We start from the raw sequence: 22153 nt of genomic DNA, 5'->3' as shown, positions 1-22153 counted from the left end.
GATGTAACTGCTTATGCTATTCACAAAGAGAGCTACGCAAGAACCGAGGCTGTCAATCATTGTCATATATGACATCAAATCTCGTTTTTGAACTTCAAATAACTTAGTTAACACAAACAATGTATGGTGATAATAACTAATGATCACAACAGAGTTTAGGTTTGGAAAAAAAATATGTGATGAGTATTTTAACTTTGCAGGTTGACCCACATCCCATCTGTTATCATTGAGGGGGCGGAGTTTATGACCCATACTGCAGCCAGTCAGCAGGGGGAACTCTAAAAATAAAAGCTTCACTTCCCCATGACTGTGCGTTGTCCATTCTTTTTACAGTCTATGGTTGAAACGGGTTTGGGGTTAAAGAGACATTGGCTTCATTCGGGTCGTACTGGTTTGGCCGTGTTCTGTCGGGCTCAGGTCTTCTTCATTTAAATTAATTAATATTACTGCGGGTCCCACATAAATCCTCATTTAAATTTGAAAAGTGCGTCTTCGAACCAGTGTTTTGAATAAAATGTTATTTTATGGTTATTCATGTGAGTATTTATTAGTGGAGGACCGATACCAAGCATGAGCAACTCTCTAACTACATTCATCATGGCCTTCACCAATTGAACAATAATGTTTTGCTTTAAAGTAAGGCAGTGACAAAGATTAAAAAAAAAACACTGACAGTTGTAAATTTCAAAGTTTTACAACACTAGGGCCAGCACCATGCGATCTCCCTACGCCGTGAAAAATTCCTGGTGAGAACACTGCATGCTAAATAAGGCTAACTGTGTCAACTACTGTTATTATTTTTTATATGCTTCAGATGATTTCCAAAAACTGGAATATTACACTGAAATCACACGAGATTACCTTAGAAGAACAAGGTTAATCGATAGACCCTCAGCACCCCGTTTAATGGGAAACATAATGGAAATGTGTGACATGGTCCCAAAACACTATTTGTGAGGCATTTCCATGTCATGTTGGGGGCAGATTTGAAAAAAAGAGAGAGAGAGAGAGAAAAAAAGGGTTGGATTGCTTTTTCCAGTTTAGAACGTAAATTCAGTTTTTTCTGTCCGTTTTCCGCGATCACTGAAAATCAGGGGCCGTATATGGCACACCTCAGATCAGCCACTGGTTCATCACTGGGTGAACACAGTGACATTCTGCAGCCTTAAGGAAGTAACAAGCCTCCATGTGTCGGTCCCAAGCCTGGGAGCATGTGCAGAGATGTGTGAGGAGGGGCATCACATGTAAAACCCTGTGCCAAATTAAATTTGAGTCGACTCCTGAATGCAACAGCCGAATGGAAATAGGGCCCTATAAAATCTATTTCATTTTTTTTCCAAATTCTGTTTTCCACATTAATTCATTTTAAATTTCTTTTTTTAAAGAAATGTTTTATTAATTTTTTATCATTTTTTTTTTTCAGAAAATAGTGGTTATCAACTCCTGTGAGGAAACAAAATAACTAATAAAAATTAAAGATAACCATAATTAAACAAAACCGTATGTGGTTTAGCTCAGGACCTTTGATGGGTGCGGGTGGTGGACCGAATGAGTGGTCCCCAGAAACTTTTCCCCAGATAAACGTCCTTTGCGTCACAGTGATGGCGAGTCCAACAGTTAATTCTGTTTTTATTGGTTGATTCAATCCGTGATTCTGTTAATGTGGAAATTATAGGACCCTATGGAAAGAATAAGTTGGATTTAATGAAACTCTTGTGCAGCTGCTTCCACTGATTGGTCCTGAGGCCTCCCCCCCCCCCCCCCCCCCCCCCGTGTAAAGTGTGAGCTGTAATAGGTCGGGGTCTTGTGAGGTGAACTCTAAACTGTTTCAGCTGAGTGGTACACGTGTGTTCCTCTGTTTCCTGTGCACAGATCAACGGTACTGTGACGGAGAACCTGTCTCTGAGCGACGCTGGGAAGCTGATCGAGAAGTCTCGTGGGAAGCTGCAGCTGGTGGTGCAGAGGGACCGGCGCCAGGTGCTGATCCGAGTCCCGCCCATGGTGGACAGCGACTCTGAGCTCGATGGTGAGGGTCAATCGACACTGACAAGCAGCAGGGCCTACCCTGTGTAGAGGCGCCCATCATCATCATCCTCATCACCACCCTCATCATCAACATATAACTAGATCCCTCCTCTGATTGGAGCACATGTACCATCTGTGGAATGATTGTTGTCATCATTACTGCTACTGCTGTACCTGTCAATCAAACCTTCATCAAATAAAGCTTTTAATCACATCAACGTTTAGTCACATATTATTTCCTCCGACGCAGCTCGTACTAACACACCACACATTCTCCAGCCTCATCCTCATTACTCAATCTTTTATACCTGTTTTTAATGTCACATGACCAGACGGAGGGCTGTGATTGGCCACAACCCATCTGGGTAAGTGGTGGGAGTTGGTCGTTTACTGCCCGAATGTTTGCAGAAAGAGGGGCAGGGAGGGGGGGACAGCCCGAAGACTTGTGACCCACTTAGCCTGCTTTTGGTGCACTGTGTGTGTGTGTGTGTGTGTGTGTGTGTGTGTGTGTGTGGGTGGCTCACCCCCCTGTGGCAGGCTGATCTAATCCCTAATCATAATCCTGCCATTGGATATGAAAGGATTTATTAAACACAGGGATGCGTCGCTGCAACTTCCTGCTCGTCCACATCCACTCTCACTTTTCTGTGAAGATTCCCTGAAAATGTGGTTAGTTCAGCAGAATCACTTCAGCTCCACATACCTCAGTCCTCCTCCAGGGCACCTCTGTGTTTACTGTAGAACTGGAGGCGTGAGCACGTTGAGACACGTGGAGCAGTAACGCCTTCATCTGTTGTAGCGGTGGTGACGTGTTTTATCTTCTGTCGTCGTTGCTTTGCAGATATCTCAGAGATCGAGTCGTACCGCTCCTACTCCCCACAGGATGACAGGCGGGGCCACCCCTCAGACCTCTCCTCACATTCCTCCAATGAGAGACTGCGGGACAAGCCCAGGTAGGCTGGACTGTGTTTCTTTATTTCTCTGTGTAACCTTTGGTGGGACAGAATTAATACACGATGAGAAGGAAAACTTATTTAATAAATCTGGATTATATTATTCTATCAAAAATGTGCAGTTTTTCATGTTTCCTTTTAAAATACGGACAGGAAACACAGAGGCTGTGTTAAAAAAGTGCATACTCCTTTCTATGCACTACAAACTCAGTGAGTATATACTGTTCCCATACTGGTTCTTAAACTTTTTACAGTCCCATACCCCTTCAGATATTAAACCTGAAGCCATGTACCCCTTATTCCTGCACACTAAAAAAACATAATGTAATGTCATACAATGTTGCCATTCACTGAACTTTGTCTCTGAATTTTACCTATCCTGTTGAGGAATATTTATTTACTTATTTTGGAGGAAGAAATCTACCAAACATTTAGTTTTATTGAACATATAGCAGTAATACAACATATTCATCATCTCATCACCAGCTGAAACTGTGAAATGTAACTTTAATGAGGAGGGTGAGGTTGAGAGGACGAACAGAATTCTGTAATGTTTGGCTGATTATTAAGTCATTCTCCACGCAACGTCTTGTTACCTCCGCGAAGCGCAGAGCGGAAGGTTATGTTTTACTCTGCGTTTGTCTGTTTGTTAGCGAGATAACTTAAGTTCTGAATAGATTTGGATGAAATTTTCAGGAACATGGTGATGTTCTGGATTACCAAAAATCAGATAATACTACTCGTGGAAATCACAATATGGGTGGATGTGCCTGCTCCTGACTACTGGTCTGTTTATATTTTAGTTTCCAATGTTGTCCAATGTTTTCCTTTTCTTTTTCTTTTTTTTTTCACGTACCCCCCATGGCAATTTGCTTAACCCACTTTGGGAACCTAGGGTCTACTATAAACTATAAGTATGATTAGGATGATAAGCGTTCCCACTAAAGTATACTTCCAAGTTTTCCAAGATGCATTTGGAACCTACGGCGACAAAAGGCTAAATATCTCTGTTGATTTTCCACCTTTCAAAGTTCTGAAAACATTTGAAGTGAGAAAGTGACCAAAAAGAATATCAACATGTGCTCATTTGATCCTCATTTGGTGATTTTTGGAGACCCTCCATTGTGCTACCGACAAAACTTCTGGTTAACTTCAAAACAAGAGCTCTATTTACAAATGGGTTAAAAAAAAAAAAACAAACCTAATGGAAGACGAGAAGAGATGCTTTTATTTTGAAAAGAGAATGTTTGATTTTTAGCTTGAAGCCGGTCCCAGGAAGATTTTACGTTCTGCTCACACTGCATCATGGTGCGGTTGAGTATTACTGGTGTGCCCAGGGTTGGGTTTAATTACATTTTTCAAGTACAGTTACGTCTTCAATTATCCATGTTCAATTACAACTCAATTACAATTATGGTGGCCAGCATTATTCCCAATTCTTCCCCTGAAAGGCAATTACATTTACGTTCAGTTAATCAAAATTTCTGAGCCTGAAATAAATAACCCCATAAAACTTAACATTTCTCTTTTGTTAGCTTTCTGTTAGCATGTCTTATGCAGTAAAATACACTAAAAATATCTATCATCCAATTTTTTTCATCTCTTGGAAAAGAGAAATGTTAGGCTTCCATATTTGTGAAAATATTGGTATTAATGTTTTTGGTGTGGGTGCCTGAGCCTTTTTTCTGTTAGTATAGATAGATAGCCATAGATTTAAATTAATTTATTTAAAATTAAAAAAAAAAATGATACAATGATCATAAGAGAACTGAAATTTAGTGGGAAAACTTGATATGAAACATATTTTAATAATTAACTACATATGTGTAAGCCATAGAACTGTAACATGGTTCCACAGTTTGGCGTTTAGTTAAATAGAAACTTTTTTAGAATGTTCATGCCAGTTACAATTATAAACTACATTTTCTGAACTCAACTACAAATAAATTATGATCACAGCAGCAACAGATGTTTTTAGTTACAATTATAGTTACGCCATAATTGTGATTATTTATAAATTACACGATTACAATTATAATTGACCCCAACCCTGTCTATTGCTACTCATAAATGTTCAGCTGAGTAACTTTCACTGATTCGTCATGGCCATGTGCTTAAATACAGCTCAGCAAATCAGGATAATGCAGGATTATTTCAATTCATGCATCACAAAGCTTAGCCCGCGCCGCGCCTCACATCAAATGAGTGAACTGCTGAGAATTGTTCTCCTTTAATCTTCTCCTTCACCATAAAATCCTGCGACGCGAGCAAAGCCGAGACAGACGCGGTTTCACACCGTGACTTCTCTGAATGTGTGTCGTTTACCAGAGAGGATCCACCAAACAGGCTGGCCAAGATGGGCGCCATGCCGACGCCGTTCAGAGGGGCGGACAGAGGCGTCGAGGACACGCCCACTTCCCAGGCGGAGAGGGAGGAGCCACGATCCGAGACGCCACCTGGTAAACACACGTTTACTTCTACACATTGAAAACATTACTCCTGTGGTTTCTGAATGTGTCTGTTGTGCTTGTGCAGCTCCTGTCGCCGTGGCGACGAAAGTCCTCGCTCCTCCGAAGGTCCCGCTGAAGCCAAGTCTGGAGGACCAGGAGGTTTACGGGTTGGTACATGTGTCCAAATTAACGTTTTAGTCCCTCCCACCAAACAAGAGGAGATTAAGAGCCACGAATCAGTCACTGTTGATAATGATAATAACAACTAGACAAGAGATGTCCCCAACAATGCACACTTTCACATTAAAGATACAGATTTCATTTTTTATATAATCATTATATATTGAAGTAGTGATATACACACCTAGGGCCACATAATGTTGTGCGCCCCCCAAAGTAAACGCACAAAATGACAGAAAAAAACAAGAAATAATTACAAAAAAGTAAAAGATGAGAAAAACACAGAAAATACTCCAGAAACACACAAAACGATTACATAAATGAACAAAACAAACAGTAATACACAACATTACTCAAAAACATACAATATTACAGAAAATTACAACAAAAGTACACAAAAAGACAAGAAAAACAGAAAAAATGACTCTGCAAACCCACAATACTACAAACAAAATGACAACAGAAATAAACAAAATTGACTCCCAAAAAAAAGAAAACGACAACACAAATACACAATATAAAGTGACTTCGAAAGACACATTTTTGGGGGAAAATGCACATAATGACTTATAACAAGCAAAACGACAACAAACATACACAGAATAAAAACACACAGGTTTGTTTTGTTTTTTCCTTTCCTGTATTAATGCTCAGATCACTCATTATTCTAAATGCTGATATGAATGTACATAATGTGACCCTCTCATCAAACAAACACTTGTTGTGGCCCCCGGTGTGATATAAGTTGCCCACCTCTGCCCTACACAATGTATAACTGTAAATACTCAGCATTGCTGGGTGCTGTTTAGTAGTCCAGTAGGGGGAAAACCTCAAAATAAATCACTAAAGCCTGCTTAAAAAAAATCTAAAAATTATTCTTTAAACTTTACAGTAGGGACACTAACAAAGGCATTAAAAAGAGTAAAGACATTTAGTACTTGGTTGTAGCATTGTAACACCTCATTTCCATATGCAGGTCAGAAATAAGAATACGAGAAAAAGAAGAATAAAATAATTGACAGAATCAGATACAGATGCGCAATAAAAACAATTTTAAAATTCAACATTTTACAGCGAGTCCAGAGCAAACAATAAATTGCACTTTAGCTGATCACTTTCCACCGGATCATAATTTGTCCTTTAAAAAAATAAGTTGTTAAAACTCTGTACAACAAGCTACAATTTAAGTTAGTTTACACAAATGTGCATGTGTCTAATTTAATCAGTGACTTTCTTCTGCATGCACACTCAGGCACCAGTTAACATGAGGCAACAGTTGATTTGAAACGGACAACAGACACTAAAAATACACAAAATGACTCCAAAAACACACAAAATGACTCCAAAAACACATAAAATTGTAGGAAAAAAACACAAAATTATAGACAATCCCCCCCCCCCCCCCAAAAAAAAATATACCAAATCACATAAAATTATAGAAAAACACTCAAAACAATTGCACTAAAAATACACAAAATGACTTCAAAAAGCATAATAAAATTGACATCACAACAAAATGACTATGAAATCATACAAAGTTAGAGAAAAATTACAACAAAATACACAAATTGCATCAAAAACAAAACAATGACAACAAAAATACACACAAATGCAAAACTCTTGGTTGTTTCTTGTGTAAATGCTCAGTATTCTAAATGCTAACATGAATGTTGATCACGTGATTCATGCATCACATAACTTTGGGAACAACTTAATAAAGGCTTTAGTAAATGAGCGCTCTCTGTTAATGAGGGGGCGGGGCTTCACTGTGGCCTAACAAAGATCCCGTGATAATGACCAATGAGCACTACTGCTTGAAAAATTTGGTAAATAGTTTTGTCTGATGAACACCTTCCCGTCCTTTTCCCATTTTGCGTTTATGACGCGATCCAGGCCGAACACGATAATGGTGCGTTTCCAGAAAGGCGACAGCGTGGGCCTCCGACTGGCTGGAGGGAACGACGTGGGCATCTTCATCGCTGGCGTTCAGGAGGACAGCGCAGCGGAGAAGGAAGGCCTGCGTACAGGAGATCAGATCGTGAAGGTGGGACACGCTTCACACACAGACCCATCCCACACCTGCTGTGTTCACCTGCTGATGAGACAGATGTGTGTCCTTAACAGGTGAACAGTGAGGATTTTAGAGGAATGGTGCGTGAAGATGCTGTTCTTTACCTTCTGGAGGTTCCCAAAGGAGAGGACGTAACCATTCTGGCACAAAGCAAACCTGAAGGTACCAAACATTGAAGTTCATCATAACAATCTCTGAATTATAGGTTTTCCCGGTGATTCTTTCACAGTAAAAGGTGTTGATTACCAAATGGCACAATCGCCAGTAAACCTATAACACTGACATTTAAAGATGTGTATTTCAGGATACAGATACGTGTGTGTAGGAGATCAACACGCACGCACACACGTTTTAAACACAACATATTGATCACATCCGTTCTGCTCAAATGAAAGGACATCATTATGTTCGCACTGATATTGAGAAACCAAACATCTGTGTTCTTTATTTTGTTGATAACCAGTAAGAATGTGAATCTTCCAACAACTCACAATTTGATTCAAACCAATTCTTAATTCACAATCAATACTCTTAGTAACCAAGGTTGCAAAAAAAAAAAAAAACTGATAATGTTCATTAAAGTTCATTCAGTCAAGTGATTCTAAACTTGTAAATACACAGAGGCAAACTTTGGACAAAGAGGTAACGTTTATTTTGCCTACCTTGCAAAATGTAACAGTTCTTTGTAGTTTTGAAAATAAAGCAGTCAAATGCTTTTTAAGTTTCTGTTTCTACAAAGTTTAACAATTCAGTAACATTAAAAAAAACCTTTTTCTTACAACAAAAGAAAACAATACAATGAATTCTCATTTTATCAATACCAAAAATTAAATGTTTAACTGTTCAGTTCCACTTATTTGCTGCAAAAGTCAACATTTTAAATGAAATGTGAAAATAAAATATGACATTTAAGTATCAGCAGATTCAAATATACTGTAAATAAGTACATCTTTATTTTTTGAGACTACAAAGTAGTACGCTATGGGGCGCAGATCTTTGGAAATAAAACAGGCAATAGATTTAGTTAGACCAGGGGTTTCAAACTCGTTTTAGTTCAGGGGCCAAATACGGTCCAGTTTGATCTCAAGTGGGCCACAGATTATAGGTGGGGGAAAAAAGAAAAAAATGACCACCATTGTGCCCTAGTTTTCAATATCCATTCAATTCACATAAAAAATTCTTGATTTTGTTCCCAATTTTTGTGTAACTTACAGAAATTTTGTGCAATTGCTTGTGAGAAGTTGCAAGATTTGTGAAAAACTGAGTGTTCTTTCCACAATTTGCTATTAAAACTGACTGCATTCATGTGATATAAACAAAGGAAAAATGCAAGCCCCAAAAAATATTGTGGAGTTTCATGAAATTGGTGAATTCCCCTCTACGTTACTTTTACTGTGAAAGAGCTGACACACAGTCAAGTTTTCCACAGCTATAACAGCTTGGGGTCAAATTGACCCCAGAGGAACACATTAGGGATGCACCGAATATATTCGGTGGCCGAATATTGCAAAAAAAAGCCACATTCGGCCTTCGGTTTAGTGAGTTAAAAGCAAGGCCCAATAGTAGCCTGTGACGCAATGACGCATTCAAACAATGTGCAGTGATTTTGAGTCAGAAAAGGGTGTGCGCGTTGCTGCAGGAGCACAGCAGCAGCTCCTCCTCCTTTCCGCACACAAACGCAACCAGACTCTCTCTTTTCCGCTTACCGCTCTCCGTCGTCCGTCACCGCGTAAAAGTTGGAAGCCGTCCAATTCCACAACCAAGTGCGTTGTTAGCGCTCTGAGCCACGAATTCGTAAACATCCTCGTCGTTTCCTCCTCAGTTCACAAGCGATGTCAGATGTAGCATTAGCACGGAGTGCTAACAGCTGATGTGTGTAAACAATGGGTCCGTAGCTCCAAGCAGTGACTCCCAACACAATCGCCAGCAGAAAAAGTAGTGCAGTTTGGGTGTCCAGGAGTGCAGTTTGCATTTACATATATGGCAATAAATATCTATATTAAACGGCAGTGTTTGTTTTAACTGTTAAATAGTTGGAGCGTTAGGTGACGTCACATACCAACGTGGGCAAAATCCAACTGGCCCGTTTAAAGCTGACTTTTTACAAAATGTAGAATAACAAGGGAGGGAGAAAACAGAACTTTTTCACATTTGTCCCTGTGAATGAGGCTAAAGGGATTTATATCACTGTAGCAAAACCATTATGAAGTGATTTTTTCATCATACCTCTCCTTTAATGCACTTACCCTTTTTTTTTTTGAATGATTGTTTTTGTTTTATTTGAAGGGCTAATATAAATGAAAAACTTTGTTGTGCTTTTTTTTGAAAAGCAAAGGCTACTGGAATATTAAATAATGTCAGAATAATTAGTAAACATTTATTTTCTTTAAAAAACATGTCTAAAAATGTATTCTAGGCTATTTATGTACTTTTAAAAAAAATTGTGAAAAACTTAACAACCGTATTCGAAATTATTCGGTATTTGGCCAAGCGTTTATATTTTATTCGGCTTCGGCCACAAATTTTGTTGCATCCCTGGAGCACATGCAATATGTGTTCAGCACATTGAAAAAAATATCATCATCATGATTTTATGCCTAATCAATTGTACCCATCAAATTAAAAAAAAGTCAAGAAATATGAAGCAAAAAAATAAAGTCAACTATTATTTTTGAATGATGAACATTAAATGGGGTCAAATTGACCCCAAGGATAAAAGGAGGGTTAATAAGAATCGTGATTCAGACGTGAATCGATTTTTTTTTTTTCTCGGCACCTTTAATAACCAGTGTTGGGTTGATGTTCCAGCTGTTGGAAACTCCTCAGTTAAAGTGTATTTTCTTGTCTCTCAGTGTACAATGACATCTTGGCGTCGGGCAGAGGCGACTCTTTCTACATCAGGACTCACTTTGAGTACGAGAAGGAGTCACCACAGAGCCTGCCTTTCTCCAGGGGGGAAATCTTTAAAGTGACGGACACGCTCTACGACGGTAAGCTGGGCAGCTGGCTCGCCATCCGTACGGGCAAAGACAACTCACTGCTGGAGAAAGGAATCATCCCGGCCAAGAGCAGGTGTGTGTGAATCATCAGGTTTATATTAAAGCACGTCCTGCATCATTGTATACAGTGCACATTGGCAACTGGCGGCTCGGGGGCCACATGCAGCCGCACGTATTTGGCAATTGAAAATTGAAAAAATAGCAAAAATGACAACCTGAATCTGGATTTGTTTGACAAGTTTGTTCTTTTTACTAAGACTGACCTGGACCTTAAATATGACCTTGAGCGAAGGTCAAGGTCACACATTGAAAGGAAATGGTTTTAGTTTTTTTTTGTGATGTCATGAACTTTGACCCTTACTGATCATTTTACTGGTAGGTTGTACAGCTTCGGTCCAACTAAATAAAATACTCCACTTGAGATGAGCTTTTCATAAATGTAAGCATCAAACTTGTAAGATAAACATTCGTAGAGATATGGAAAATGTAGTTTTTGACTTTGACTTTGACAGTGACATTTTGCCTCCAAAAAAGGTCGACTGCACATCCTTGACATTGGCCCTATGAGATGACGTGTCATTAGTACTGCATTAATAGCCTAGGAGGAGTTCCAGGACAAAGGAGTTGCGGAAGAAAATTGAGAAGAACTCCTACGAGAACAATGTATTTGGCATTTTTCATTTGCCAAATACACATACACAAAATATATAAAACAGCACAGCACACAAAACGACTCCAAAAAAACATACAAAATCACAGAAAAATTCACTAAAGAACAACAACAACAAAATACCAAAGACACACAAGACTACAAAGTAACTGAAAAACATAATAAAATGCCCATCTTGTGTACAGTCAGTAGTTTGTGTTGATACACACGTGCAGGCTCCGCCCTCTTTAACAGACCTATATTTGTTCATCAGAGCCGAGCAGATGGCCAACGTGCAGAATCTGGCTCGGGCATCAGGCAACGACAGGGGAGACTTCTGGAGACTCAGAGGTCAAAGGGCAGCGAAGAAGAAAGATCTGCGTAAAAGCAGAGAAGACCTGAGTGCCGCACCCGTCACCACGCGCTTCCCGGCTTATGAGAGAGTGGTGTTACGTGAAGGTAGACACGCCTCTTCCTGTCCTTTCACTGTATTTCTGCTTCATCTGTATTTAGTAAACCTTCCTTCTGCTCGTCGTTGTCTTCTTCTTCAGCTGGTTTCAAGAGACCCGTCGTGATCTTTGGACCCATTTCTGACGTGGTCAACGAGAAACTGGCCAACGACATTCCAGACGACTTTGTCCTTGCGAGTAAGCGTCGCCTGAGTAACTGATCATGTGATGGTTTCTTGTGCTCAGTACATCTCTGTGATCGTTTTTTTTTTTTCTGTTCTCAGAAACTGAGCCAAAGGACGCAGGAAGTGAGAAATCATCAGGTGTAGTGAGACTGAACACCATCAGACACATCATTGAACAGGTACGCAGTAGTCTTTACCTTATCCAACATTACAACGTCAGTATACAACCTTATATCTATATATATATATATATATATATATATGTGTGTGTGTGTGTGTATATGTATATATACACTGTACATGTGTGTATGTATGTTTTTCTTCTTAGTGTATTTGTACAATTCTTACTATTTCAATACATTTACACTCTTGTGTGTGTTTACTGGCATTCTTGCAGAAACCAAAAAAAAGCAAACATGTTTCTTACTGTAACAGTAAACCAATAGAATCTTATTTTCCAAATATGATAAACCAGTAATTTAAATTATTTAATGTTCAACAATTCATTTAAAAATGTCTTTTAAAAAGTCCTCAAGTTTTAACGTTTAAAACAAATCCAAGGAATATATTTGCAAGTAAATATATTATCAATTAACAAACAAAATGCCATTTATTCTTTGTTGTTTGGGACCTCCGGTTTTCTTTGATCACGGAAAACAAACAGAAATCACGGAATTAACTTCCTGAAATGGAAATAGCAATATGACATTAACTGTTATCCGTCCAAATCACACAATTTCAACATATCGATCAAACCGGTGGTTAAATGTGTTTAAAAGACATCAACAAACAGTTTTTTCATATATAGAGCAAAATGTCACCTTAGAGCTGGGCGGTATACAGGTTCATCCCGAATACCGGTATCAGGGCTCGAGACTGCGACCAAATTGGTCGCATATGCGACTATTTTTTCAGTGTGTGCGAGTGAAAATTGAATCCGCATCTGTGCGAGTGCGAGTGAAAATCCAAAAGGAGGTAACTTCCTCGTCTTGTTTAGTATTCCTCCTGTGAATCAGGGTCTGACATGGACACTACACGCGCTGCCAAGCTGTAGGAACCCTGTATAACTGGCTCATCTTGTGATCTCTGCTTCTCCTGCTGCGTCTCCAGGACCGTCATGCGCTGCTGGACGTCACACCCAAAGCCGTGGACACGCTGAACTACACCCAGTGGTATCCCATCGTCATCTTCCTCAACCCGGACAGCAAGCAGGGGGTAAAGACCATGAGGAACCGCCTCATACCCGGGTCCAGCCGCAGCGCACGCAAACTCTACGAGCAGGCGGTGAAACTCAGGAAGACCTGCTCACACCTCTTCACGGGTATGTTTGTGTTTTACAAAATAAAAGCTTTCAAAATCAGAAACATTTAAACTGCAAACGTCCTTATCCCCAATTTTTGCTGCAGATCCAGATGTTTTTCTTATTTTTTAGATGTGCAGTTTCTTTGTTGTTCTTTTAAATAGTGTTTTGTTTGTTGCGCACACAGCGAGCATCGACCTGCACTCAGCCAACGACGCGTGGTATGGCAGCGTGAAGGATTCCATCCAGGAGCAGCAGGACAGAGCGGTTTGGGTGTGTGAGGGCAAGGTGAGTGACATCATCAGATAACACGTCATTATTAGTCTCACAGTGTGGACGTTTGTTCATTACAGCAGCAATAAATAAACAGGGTTGTCTATAAGGGGGAATAAAGGGGAGCGATTTTTGGGGCCCATCCATAACATAACATTTATTTATCTGAATAATCTTCACTGTTATCGTGAAAGTTTATTATTATTTGTGCCTTAGTATATAGTCATCTTAAAGATGTAAATCCTTGTTTTAATCAAAAATAAAATGGGTTGAAAGTAAGTAAAAATGGTGGAAAAGGTGGTGAAATGGGATTTTAAAAACCAAAGAAACTGGTTAAAAGATGCAAATTAGAGAGGCCAGAAACGGACTGAAAAAGTGGTGAAATGGGTACATAGTGTCAATATTGGCTTAAAAGTGGCAGAAAAGGGGGGAGGGAGGGTAAAGGTAAAGTAATTTTAAAAAAAATAGGAACAGTTACACTGGCAAATCGTGAATGTGGTTAAATTGGCAAAAATAAGTGAAAAGATGTTAAAAATTACAATAAACACTCAATATATGTGATATTAGATAGGAAAAGTGTTGGAAAGACTTTATAAGTGCCGAAATTGTCATGAAAGTGGAAAAAATGTGCATAAAAGGCATTTAAATTTGATCGAAAAGTGACAGAAATGGGAGAAATGCTAAATATGGCAAGAAAAACCGATGCAAATGGTTAGAATATGGCAAGTTTGGTGTAGTTGCAGAAAAAGGGTAAAAATAAGCAAAAATGGGCTGAAATTGTTAGTTTCTTGAAGGCAGCTGGTGGCCCTCCGCCCAGGGTCTCGCGACCCCAAATGGGGTTCTGACCCCAAGGTTGAGAACCCCTGGTTTAGACATGAATACAGTGGTCACATGGTTTCTCTCTTTTTATACTCAGCTGGACGGCTCGGAGGAAGACCTGGATCTCCATGACGACCGGATGTCGTACCTTTCTGCGATGAGCGCCGACTACCTGAGCATGGACAGCCGTCTGACCAGCGACTACGAGGACACGGCCGACGAGGGCGGGGCTTACACCGACAACGAGCTGGACGAGACTCTGGACGACCCCCACCCCGTGTCGGCCATCAGTCGGTCGTCAGAGCCCGTGATGCCAGACGAGGTGGGCGGGGCTTCCTGATTTTATCACCTGTGTTTCCCCGCCTTCCTGATCCTAAACTCACCCGTGTGTGCATTCGTGGGTGTGTTTGAATGTGCATGCGTGTTTGTGCATGTGTGTGTGTGTTTGCATGTGCATGTGTGTGTGTGTGTGTGTGCGCAGAGGCTTCACCCTGAACCCCGGGCTCGTATGAAGAGGTCAGGTAGCAGAGAGGTGTTGACCAGAGAGCCCAGCCCCCCTCCCTCCTTTGTCCCTGAGCCCCCACAGGTGAGCCCCACCTCCCCCCTCCTCTTTCTGTCTGTGGGCGGGGCATCGCTGAGTTAAAAAACGCTTCTATGACTGATCTTGTAAGCCTTTTGGGAGCTTGTTTATATAATTATGGGGGAAGGAGCAGTAGATGCTGGTGGAGATTATTTTTTTGTTGATTTCAAAGTGGAAAAAATGCTGAAAAACCAAACATAACTTATTTTTTTCTTATGTGAACTGTCATTAAATGTCAAGCAAAATAAGGTTTCACAGACTATCAAGTTAAACGGCTAAATGTGCGATCTATAGCAGAGGTGTCAAACTCATATTACTTCATTAACCAAATATAAAGTAGTTCGTTGGGCGGAATTATGTGCAAAATAAAATGGAAATTGCTAAATTACACAGAGTAAACCCTCACATGTTTAGGACAATATCACACATTTCCATGTTTTTTTCCCCATAAAACTGGTGTCTGAGTGTCCAGCAGTGATGTAATCTTGCGTTATTTTATTTTTGATATTTTAATAGTAGTAGTTGACTTAATTAACTTTGTTAAGCATGTTTGGTACTGTTTTGTGAAGTTTAATAGTCAGTAAAGTCATTGAAAGAAGGAAAGACGATGAAACGGAAACAAAACGGAAAAGTATAAACTGATGACTAAACTCTGAATTATACGGTAAAACACCAACGCAAAAGATAGAACACACACACAAAAGAAAGACTCAAAGCGTGTCCATCAGCAAGTATGACTCCGAAGAAGCAAAATCGCTAATATTTCCGGGTACTGGAACGTACAGTATCCTCGTCCAATGTCTCATGTAAGGCCCCGCCCCCTCGTACCTACTTTTTCCGGTTTATTTTTTGCATTTGTGTTTTGTTTTTTTGCGTGTGTTTTCTTTCTTTGTGTGTGTTCTCTTTTTTGCATTTGTGCTTTGCCCTTCAGGGCCACCGTAGAAACATCTATTAAGTAGCTTTCTCTACATTTTTAAGTTTTTTTATGCAGCGGATGTTTCATATTTCTCGTCATCTGAGGGAAAAGCAAACTTAAAGATGAATGTTTGCGTTCCTTGTATTTCAGACGGTAAACGTCCCACATGTTTTGGTTATCTTAGCACGTAGCAACGCTGGGTAACAACAACAATAAACCTCACAGACTGTGAACTATACTGACTGTGGACCATGTACGCCTTTCTGTTGCAGGTTCGAGGACAAACACGGACCGAGTCCACACGTAGCTATGAGTCTCATTCCAGCAGCACCATCAGCAGCAGCGACGCAGTGGGCGGGACCAAACCTATGCCCCCGCCCATCGCCAACAAACCCGCCATGGGGCGCCTGAACCCATCCTCAGAGGAGCCGAGCCCCGGGCAGCAGGAACAGGAGGATCCGTCCAACAAGTCCTTCCTGGGAAAGGTCAGCAGGAACTCTGAGTGACGTTAACGAGCTTCGCCGCCACTGAGTGACTTCTCAAACTGTCTCTGTGGCTCCTTTCTTCCTCCTTCGCTCTTTTTCTGCTACATTTCTAATAGACCGTAGACCAGGTAATTCTGCTGCACCTTGTGTGTGTGAGCAGCCCCCCCTACTGTCCCTCATCTCACCCCATGTCCTCACTCCTATCATTGGATTTATCATTTATCAGAGATGGGCAACTTTTATCACAGCGGGGGCCGTAGAAATGGTATCGTTTCTGATCTAAGGGCCACGTTATTAACGTTCACGTCACCATTTAGAATAACGACCAATCTGAGCATTAATACAGGAAATTACAAAGGGCTAATGTGTTTATCATTTTGTGTATTTTTTTTTATTGTAATTTTGTTTTTTTTTCTGTTTTGTATATTTTGTTCAAGTCTTTTTTGTGCATTTCATGGACGTTTTTGTGTGTTTTTGTTATCATTTTGTGTATTTTCTCATTGTAGTTTTGTGTTTTTCTGTATTGTATGTTTTTTGGAGTCATTTCATGTATTTTTATTAGAGATGTAACGATTAATTGTAAGGCAGTTAAAAATTGATTCATAGGTATCAAGGTTGATATCGATACTCTGAAAATTGAATCGCAGTACTTTTTTTAAACAGCAGAGGGTGCTATCTATTTATCCTTCTCTTGTCCAGAAGCGTAGGCGGCAGGCGGAATCGCCTACTACTCTTAAACATGTTCATAAATGATTCCTTACCCCTTTAGCACCGAAAGAATATCTGTAATATTACGTCATTATCTGTAAAAGTCACATTTTTCTATTAGCTCTGTCTGCTAGCATAGCATCTCTTCTTCACTGCTAGAATAACTGCATGCCAACCGACCACTGGGTTACCAGCGCCCTCTGCTGTTCCATAAAAAATATCTGATGTAAATACAGTGAAATTGTTAAGGCACAAAATACATTTTCAGTTGCACTTCTAAAAAGAAAAATAACTATTATGCAGTTTTGCATTGTTTACTATAGAACTAGAATTTAAATTAATAGGCTTCTTCTTCATTTGTATTTTTACTTTATTTATTTAATTCAGGATTTATTTTTAGATAAACTGCATTGTTTTGAATATTAAGGGATTCCTTTGACAATGAAAAATAAAAGGAAAATAGTACAGTATTTTCTAGTTTTTTTTTGACATTTGTCTACACTCACATTTTGTAAAATAAATCGTGAGAGAATTGTATCGTGAACCCATTATCGTGAATCGAATCGTATCGGGAGTTGAGTGAAAAGTTACATCCCTAATTTTTATTGTAGTTTTTTGTGTGTTTGTTGTCATTTTCTGCGTCTTTTTGGAATCAGTTTCTGAGTTTCAGAATTGTTTTGGTCATTTTTTGGTCAAATTTTGTTTTGTTTTTGTCACTGTGTTGAGTCATATTGTGTATTTATGTTGTCGTTTTTGGGACCGCACAAAATTATATGGGGGGGCCACATGTAGCCCCCGGGACACCAGTTCCCCATGTCTGGTCTATATCTACAGATCTATAGTTGTGGATTTATTCTTAAAACAAAATATCGGTCGTTTAATTTCTTTTCGGCCACAACCTCTGTGATGACTGTCGTATAATTGGTTCACAATCTTGATGTAGGCGTGTTGTCCCACTTCTGGGATAATCGGCATCCAGCGTGCGTGTGTGTGTGTGTGCGTGCTGAATGAATGGCGTGATCTGTCACACACTGTCACCAAAACAACTGAAATAGTTAAAATATTTCCCCTTGGTCTTGTACTGCATCCGTTTGAACCAGGAAAATGAACCTTATACCTTGATCACATTCATTGGTCATATCAGTTGGTGTTACGGTTCAACTAGTGATCATGTTATCTTGTGACATGATTTTGTAAATTGGACAATAAATGCATTGCTGTCATCTGAGGTCCTTTGATATTGTGATAATGACAATAAAACCATGATATGTCACCAGTTATAATGATCATCAGATGAACCAGGGTTGTTTATCCTTCTCCACGCCCAAATCTTCCTCCTCAACTTGTTGTTTTTCCTTTTTTATTTAAACTTTTACACAATAAAATCTGTTTCTTTGCAGATTAAAGCCTTTGAGAAGATGGACCATCTGGCTCGAGCCCAGAGGCTCCTGGAGCTGCAGGAGGCGGAGAACGCTCGAGTCAGTCATGTGTGACTTTAATTAAGTATTTAAACCAATCAGCTGTGAGACAGGGCCATCTACAGTATGTCAGCGAAATGATGGTCCATTGTTCTATGAATCTGTGATAGCCACGTTTATTTTTTTATCAGAATAATATCCACTGTTATCCAGGAAGTTCATTAATATCTGCGCCATAGTATATAGTCATCTGAAAGATGTAAATCCTGGTTTTAATCAGAAGTTAAATGGGTTTAAAGGGTGAAATGGGATTTTAAAAAACCACAGAAAATGGTTAAAAGTTGCAAATTAGATTGGCCAAAAAAAGTGACAGGAAAAGTGGTAAAAAGGGTTCAAAGTGTCAATATTAGACCAAATAGTTTAAACTGGCAAATAATGGGCTTGACAAATCATAACTGTAGTTAAATTGGCAAAAAAATAAGCATGAAATTTGGTGAAAAGTGACACTAATGGGTCAACATATGTGATATTAGGTTGGAAAAGTGGTGGAACAGGTTTATAAGTGGAAAAAATGTAGTGAAAGTAGAAAAAATTTGCAGAAAAGTGGCAGAAATGGGAGTAATGTATCAAAAATGCATTAAAAGGAGCAAAAATATGGCAAGAAAAAGTGATGAATATAGGTTCAAATATGGAAAGTTTGGTGTAGTTGCAGAAAAAATGGTAAAAATAAGCAAAAATTGGCTCAAATAGTTAAAAAAATATATTAGTTTCTGGAAGGCATCTGGTGACCGCCTCCCAGTGACCCTAAGGTTGAGAACCCCTGCTTTAAAGCAGCCTCTTGTATCTCCATCTGATGTTGAATAAATGTTGTTTTTTAATAGAATGACTCACGGTGTGTTTGTACTGACACTTTTGGATGTGTTTGTTCTCCCCTCACACACACACACACACACACACACACACAGCTGGAAATTGCACAGAAGCATCCAGATATTTACGCCGTCCCAGTCAAGCTGCCAAAGCCCAACCTGAATCGCCCGCAGCCAATCGGGTGAGAGCGCCCGCATCGTCTGTTATTGTTGTTTATTTTTTATGCGTAACTAATTGTATCTGTGTGTGCGCATGTGTGTGTAGTTCCAGCTCCAACCCAGAGCCACAGACCCGCACTCCGTCGTACTCCGAGGACAACGAGGCCGAGTACCGCCGACAGCTGTCTGAGCAGAACAAGAAAGGCTACTACAACCCCCAGAAATACAAGGACACGGAGCTGTAGGCACAGGAAGTGACATCATCTTCAGTCTTTTTTTTTTTTTTTTACGTGAACTGTCGTTTTTGTAAGTCTCACGTTTTCTGACGTTTCAGTGCAAGTTGTTGCTATATGTGTCATGTTTAGTTTTTTTGTTACGTTTTATTTTGAAGGCACTCATGTAAGTCTTTTAAAACCTGCTTGTTTCACAATGACTTCTGAAGTAATTCCACTCGTGACCATTAGGAGGCTATGTTTTTACCAGATTTTACTTTGCCGCTTATTGAGAAAAGACCAAAACATGTAAAAACGGCATCATCTTGTGGTACAGACTAGTATTACAGGAACAGATTTCTGGAATTAGCTTTAGTTTACTTTTATTTCTGTAAAATAAATTATAATTAAAGATACTTTGTGTGCACGTGTAAAAAAAAAAATCAGGCATAAATGATAGAATTGGTACAACTTTGCTAATTTATTTTTGCATTTGTAGATTTTCTGTGATTGGCAAATAAATATATATTGTGTTGTGTGTTTTTACGCTGTGCACACGAATAAAATCAACAAATGCTGTTTGTGTTTTTTTAAATAATTGCGTGAACATTTTTCCATCATCTTTGCTACTGTTACAAGTTTGAACGACATCTTCGTAATGCACTGAAAAAACAAACTTCACATTATTATTAAATTTAAAGTGTTTTGCAGGTGTTAAACATGCAGGTTGTAATACCTCTTTGTACTATAAGGTGGTGAAAAGAGTCACAATTAAAAAATGTTTATGTAAAAACTTCAATTTAGTATTTTTTGGGGGTTACTTTTTTGACGCGCTGATTGCCTAACCCTTATTCTGTAACACCAGTTTGTACCTCAAGATGGTGAAATTAGTCAAATGCAGCTGCATGAAATTCTGCTGCCACGTGGTGGTCAAAAGTGGTATTACAGTGACGTGCTGTGTTGGTTTTTGGTGATTACTACACCTCTCGTCCACAGGGGGCGCCCTTCAACTGCGGCAGATTTTAAACGTGCCTTGTTGTTTAATTCCCCCCGGGGTGGGGGGGAATTAAAAAAAAAAATTGTTGTAAATGCACGGTTTTGGAAAAGGTTGAAACATTTCTAATTGTGAGGACAATCGTGGTTGATCTTGTTAGTTTGTAACCTTTCACTTTATTTGTTTTCTAGTTTCACCTCCTGAGTGTTCCACTGTAAACTCATGGGAACTTGTAATAATAAATAAACTTGACTTTTTTTTTTTTTTTTTTTTTTTACATGTTGCAGTTTTGTGTTTTTGATTAAATGTTCAAACCAAAGCCAGACTTCACAGTTAGTTTATTCAGCAGTTGTACATGCATTCATCTCCAGGGTTTCCACTTCTCTCCAACTTGTGTTTGTTTGTAGGTCCGACGTGAGCTTACATTCAGAAACGACAAAAGCTAACAGCGATTTCCAATCCCTGCCTTTCACAATAAAATCCAGCATTTCTCTTTGGCTGATAATCTGCCTCCTGCTGTCACAGATTAGATGTAAACAGGCTGTTCCTGTGCCGTCAGCAGGCGATACATGGCAGCAGGCATCGTCTTCATGTGGATCTGAAGTGGAAATAGGAAAACATTATCATTGGAATTGGGCGATTTTAACCTTACTATATTGCAGTCATTTTTAATGTTGAAGAGAAAAATGAAATTATGACATAAATCCCTTAATTGAACAAAAGTTAGTGACAAAATCAAGGACATTTAAAGTGAAGATCCTGTTGGACTGAGATCTGTCACTTATTGCTTGGATCTTTTTGGTTTCTTACATATTTTGTACTTTATGTACAGTGGGGCGAAAAAACATTTAGTCAGCCACCAGTTGTGCAAGTAGAGGCCTGTAATTTTCATCATAGATAAACCTCAAGACAATGAAAATCACATTGTAGGATTTTTAATGAATTAATTAGAAAATCCCTCGGTAAAATAAATATTTGGTCACCTACAAGCAAGATTTCTGTCTCACAGACCTGTAACTTCTTCTTTAAGAAGCTCTTCTGTCCTCCACTCGTTACCTGTATTAATGGCACCTGTTTGAACTCGTTATCAGTATAAAAGACACCTGTCCACAACCTCAGTCACATTCCAAACTCCACTATGGCCAAGACCAAAGAGCTGTCAAAGGACACCAGGCTGGGAAGGACTGAACCTGCCACAGGTAAGCAGCTTGGTGTGAAGCAATAAACTGTAGGAGCAATTATTAGAAAATAAAAGACCACTGATAATCTCCCTCAATCTGGGGCTACATGCAAGATCTCACCCCGTAGGGTCAAAATGATCACAAGAACGGTGGGCAAAAATTTCAGAACCACACGGGGGGACCTAGTGAATGACCTGCAGAGAGCTGGGAATGAAGTGACAAAGGCTACCATCAGTAACACACTACGTCAGGGACTCAAATCCTGCAATGCCAGACGT

At 39.5% G+C, this 22153-nt stretch overlaps 2 protein-coding genes across 5 annotated transcripts in view; one reads left to right on the top strand and one right to left on the bottom strand.

The window, feature by feature from the left end:
• tjp2a (tight junction protein 2a (zona occludens 2)) overlaps positions 1-20955 on the top strand; it is a 67647-nt gene extending 46692 nt beyond the window's left edge. For 3 of the 4 annotated variants that reach the window (XM_028462155.1, XM_028462157.1, XM_028462154.1), the window contains 18 exons: positions 1873-2026; positions 2867-2978; positions 5307-5437; positions 5514-5595; positions 7502-7652; positions 7733-7841; positions 10532-10751; positions 11602-11786; positions 11879-11974; positions 12061-12140; positions 13072-13282; positions 13449-13549; positions 14451-14675; positions 14835-14939; positions 16122-16334; positions 18443-18520; positions 19426-19511; positions 19595-20955. In XM_028462155.1, coding sequence (XP_028317956.1) covers positions 1873-2026; positions 2867-2978; positions 5307-5437; positions 5514-5595; positions 7502-7652; positions 7733-7841; positions 10532-10751; positions 11602-11786; positions 11879-11974; positions 12061-12140; positions 13072-13282; positions 13449-13549; positions 14451-14675; positions 14835-14939; positions 16122-16334; positions 18443-18520; positions 19426-19511; positions 19595-19733 — 2478 coding nt within the window. In that variant the 3' untranslated portion in view covers positions 19734-20955. The remainder of the gene's footprint in view (positions 1-1872; positions 2027-2866; positions 2979-5306; positions 5438-5513; positions 5596-7501; positions 7653-7732; positions 7842-10531; positions 10752-11601; positions 11787-11878; positions 11975-12060; positions 12141-13071; positions 13283-13448; positions 13550-14450; positions 14676-14834; positions 14940-16121; positions 16335-18442; positions 18521-19425; positions 19512-19594) is intronic. The other variant, XM_028462156.1, reaches the window with a different exon arrangement.
• Positions 20956-21015: 60 nt separating this feature from the next.
• Positions 21016-22153, bottom strand: part of LOC114472866 (amyloid-beta A4 precursor protein-binding family A member 1-like) — a 33239-nt gene continuing 32101 nt past the window's right edge. Inside the window, exon 13 of the mRNA XM_028462158.1 lies at positions 21016-21292. Coding sequence (XP_028317959.1) covers positions 21221-21292 — 72 coding nt within the window. The 3' untranslated portion in view covers positions 21016-21220. The remainder of the gene's footprint in view (positions 21293-22153) is intronic.

The sequence above is a fragment of the Gouania willdenowi genome, chromosome 12 (assembly GCF_900634775.1).
Source record: "Gouania willdenowi chromosome 12, fGouWil2.1, whole genome shotgun sequence".
NCBI lineage: Eukaryota > Metazoa > Chordata > Actinopteri > Blenniiformes > Gobiesocidae > Gouania > Gouania willdenowi.
The sequence above is the reverse complement of the archived record's forward strand: the minus strand, read 5'-3'. Positions and strand labels throughout refer to the sequence as shown.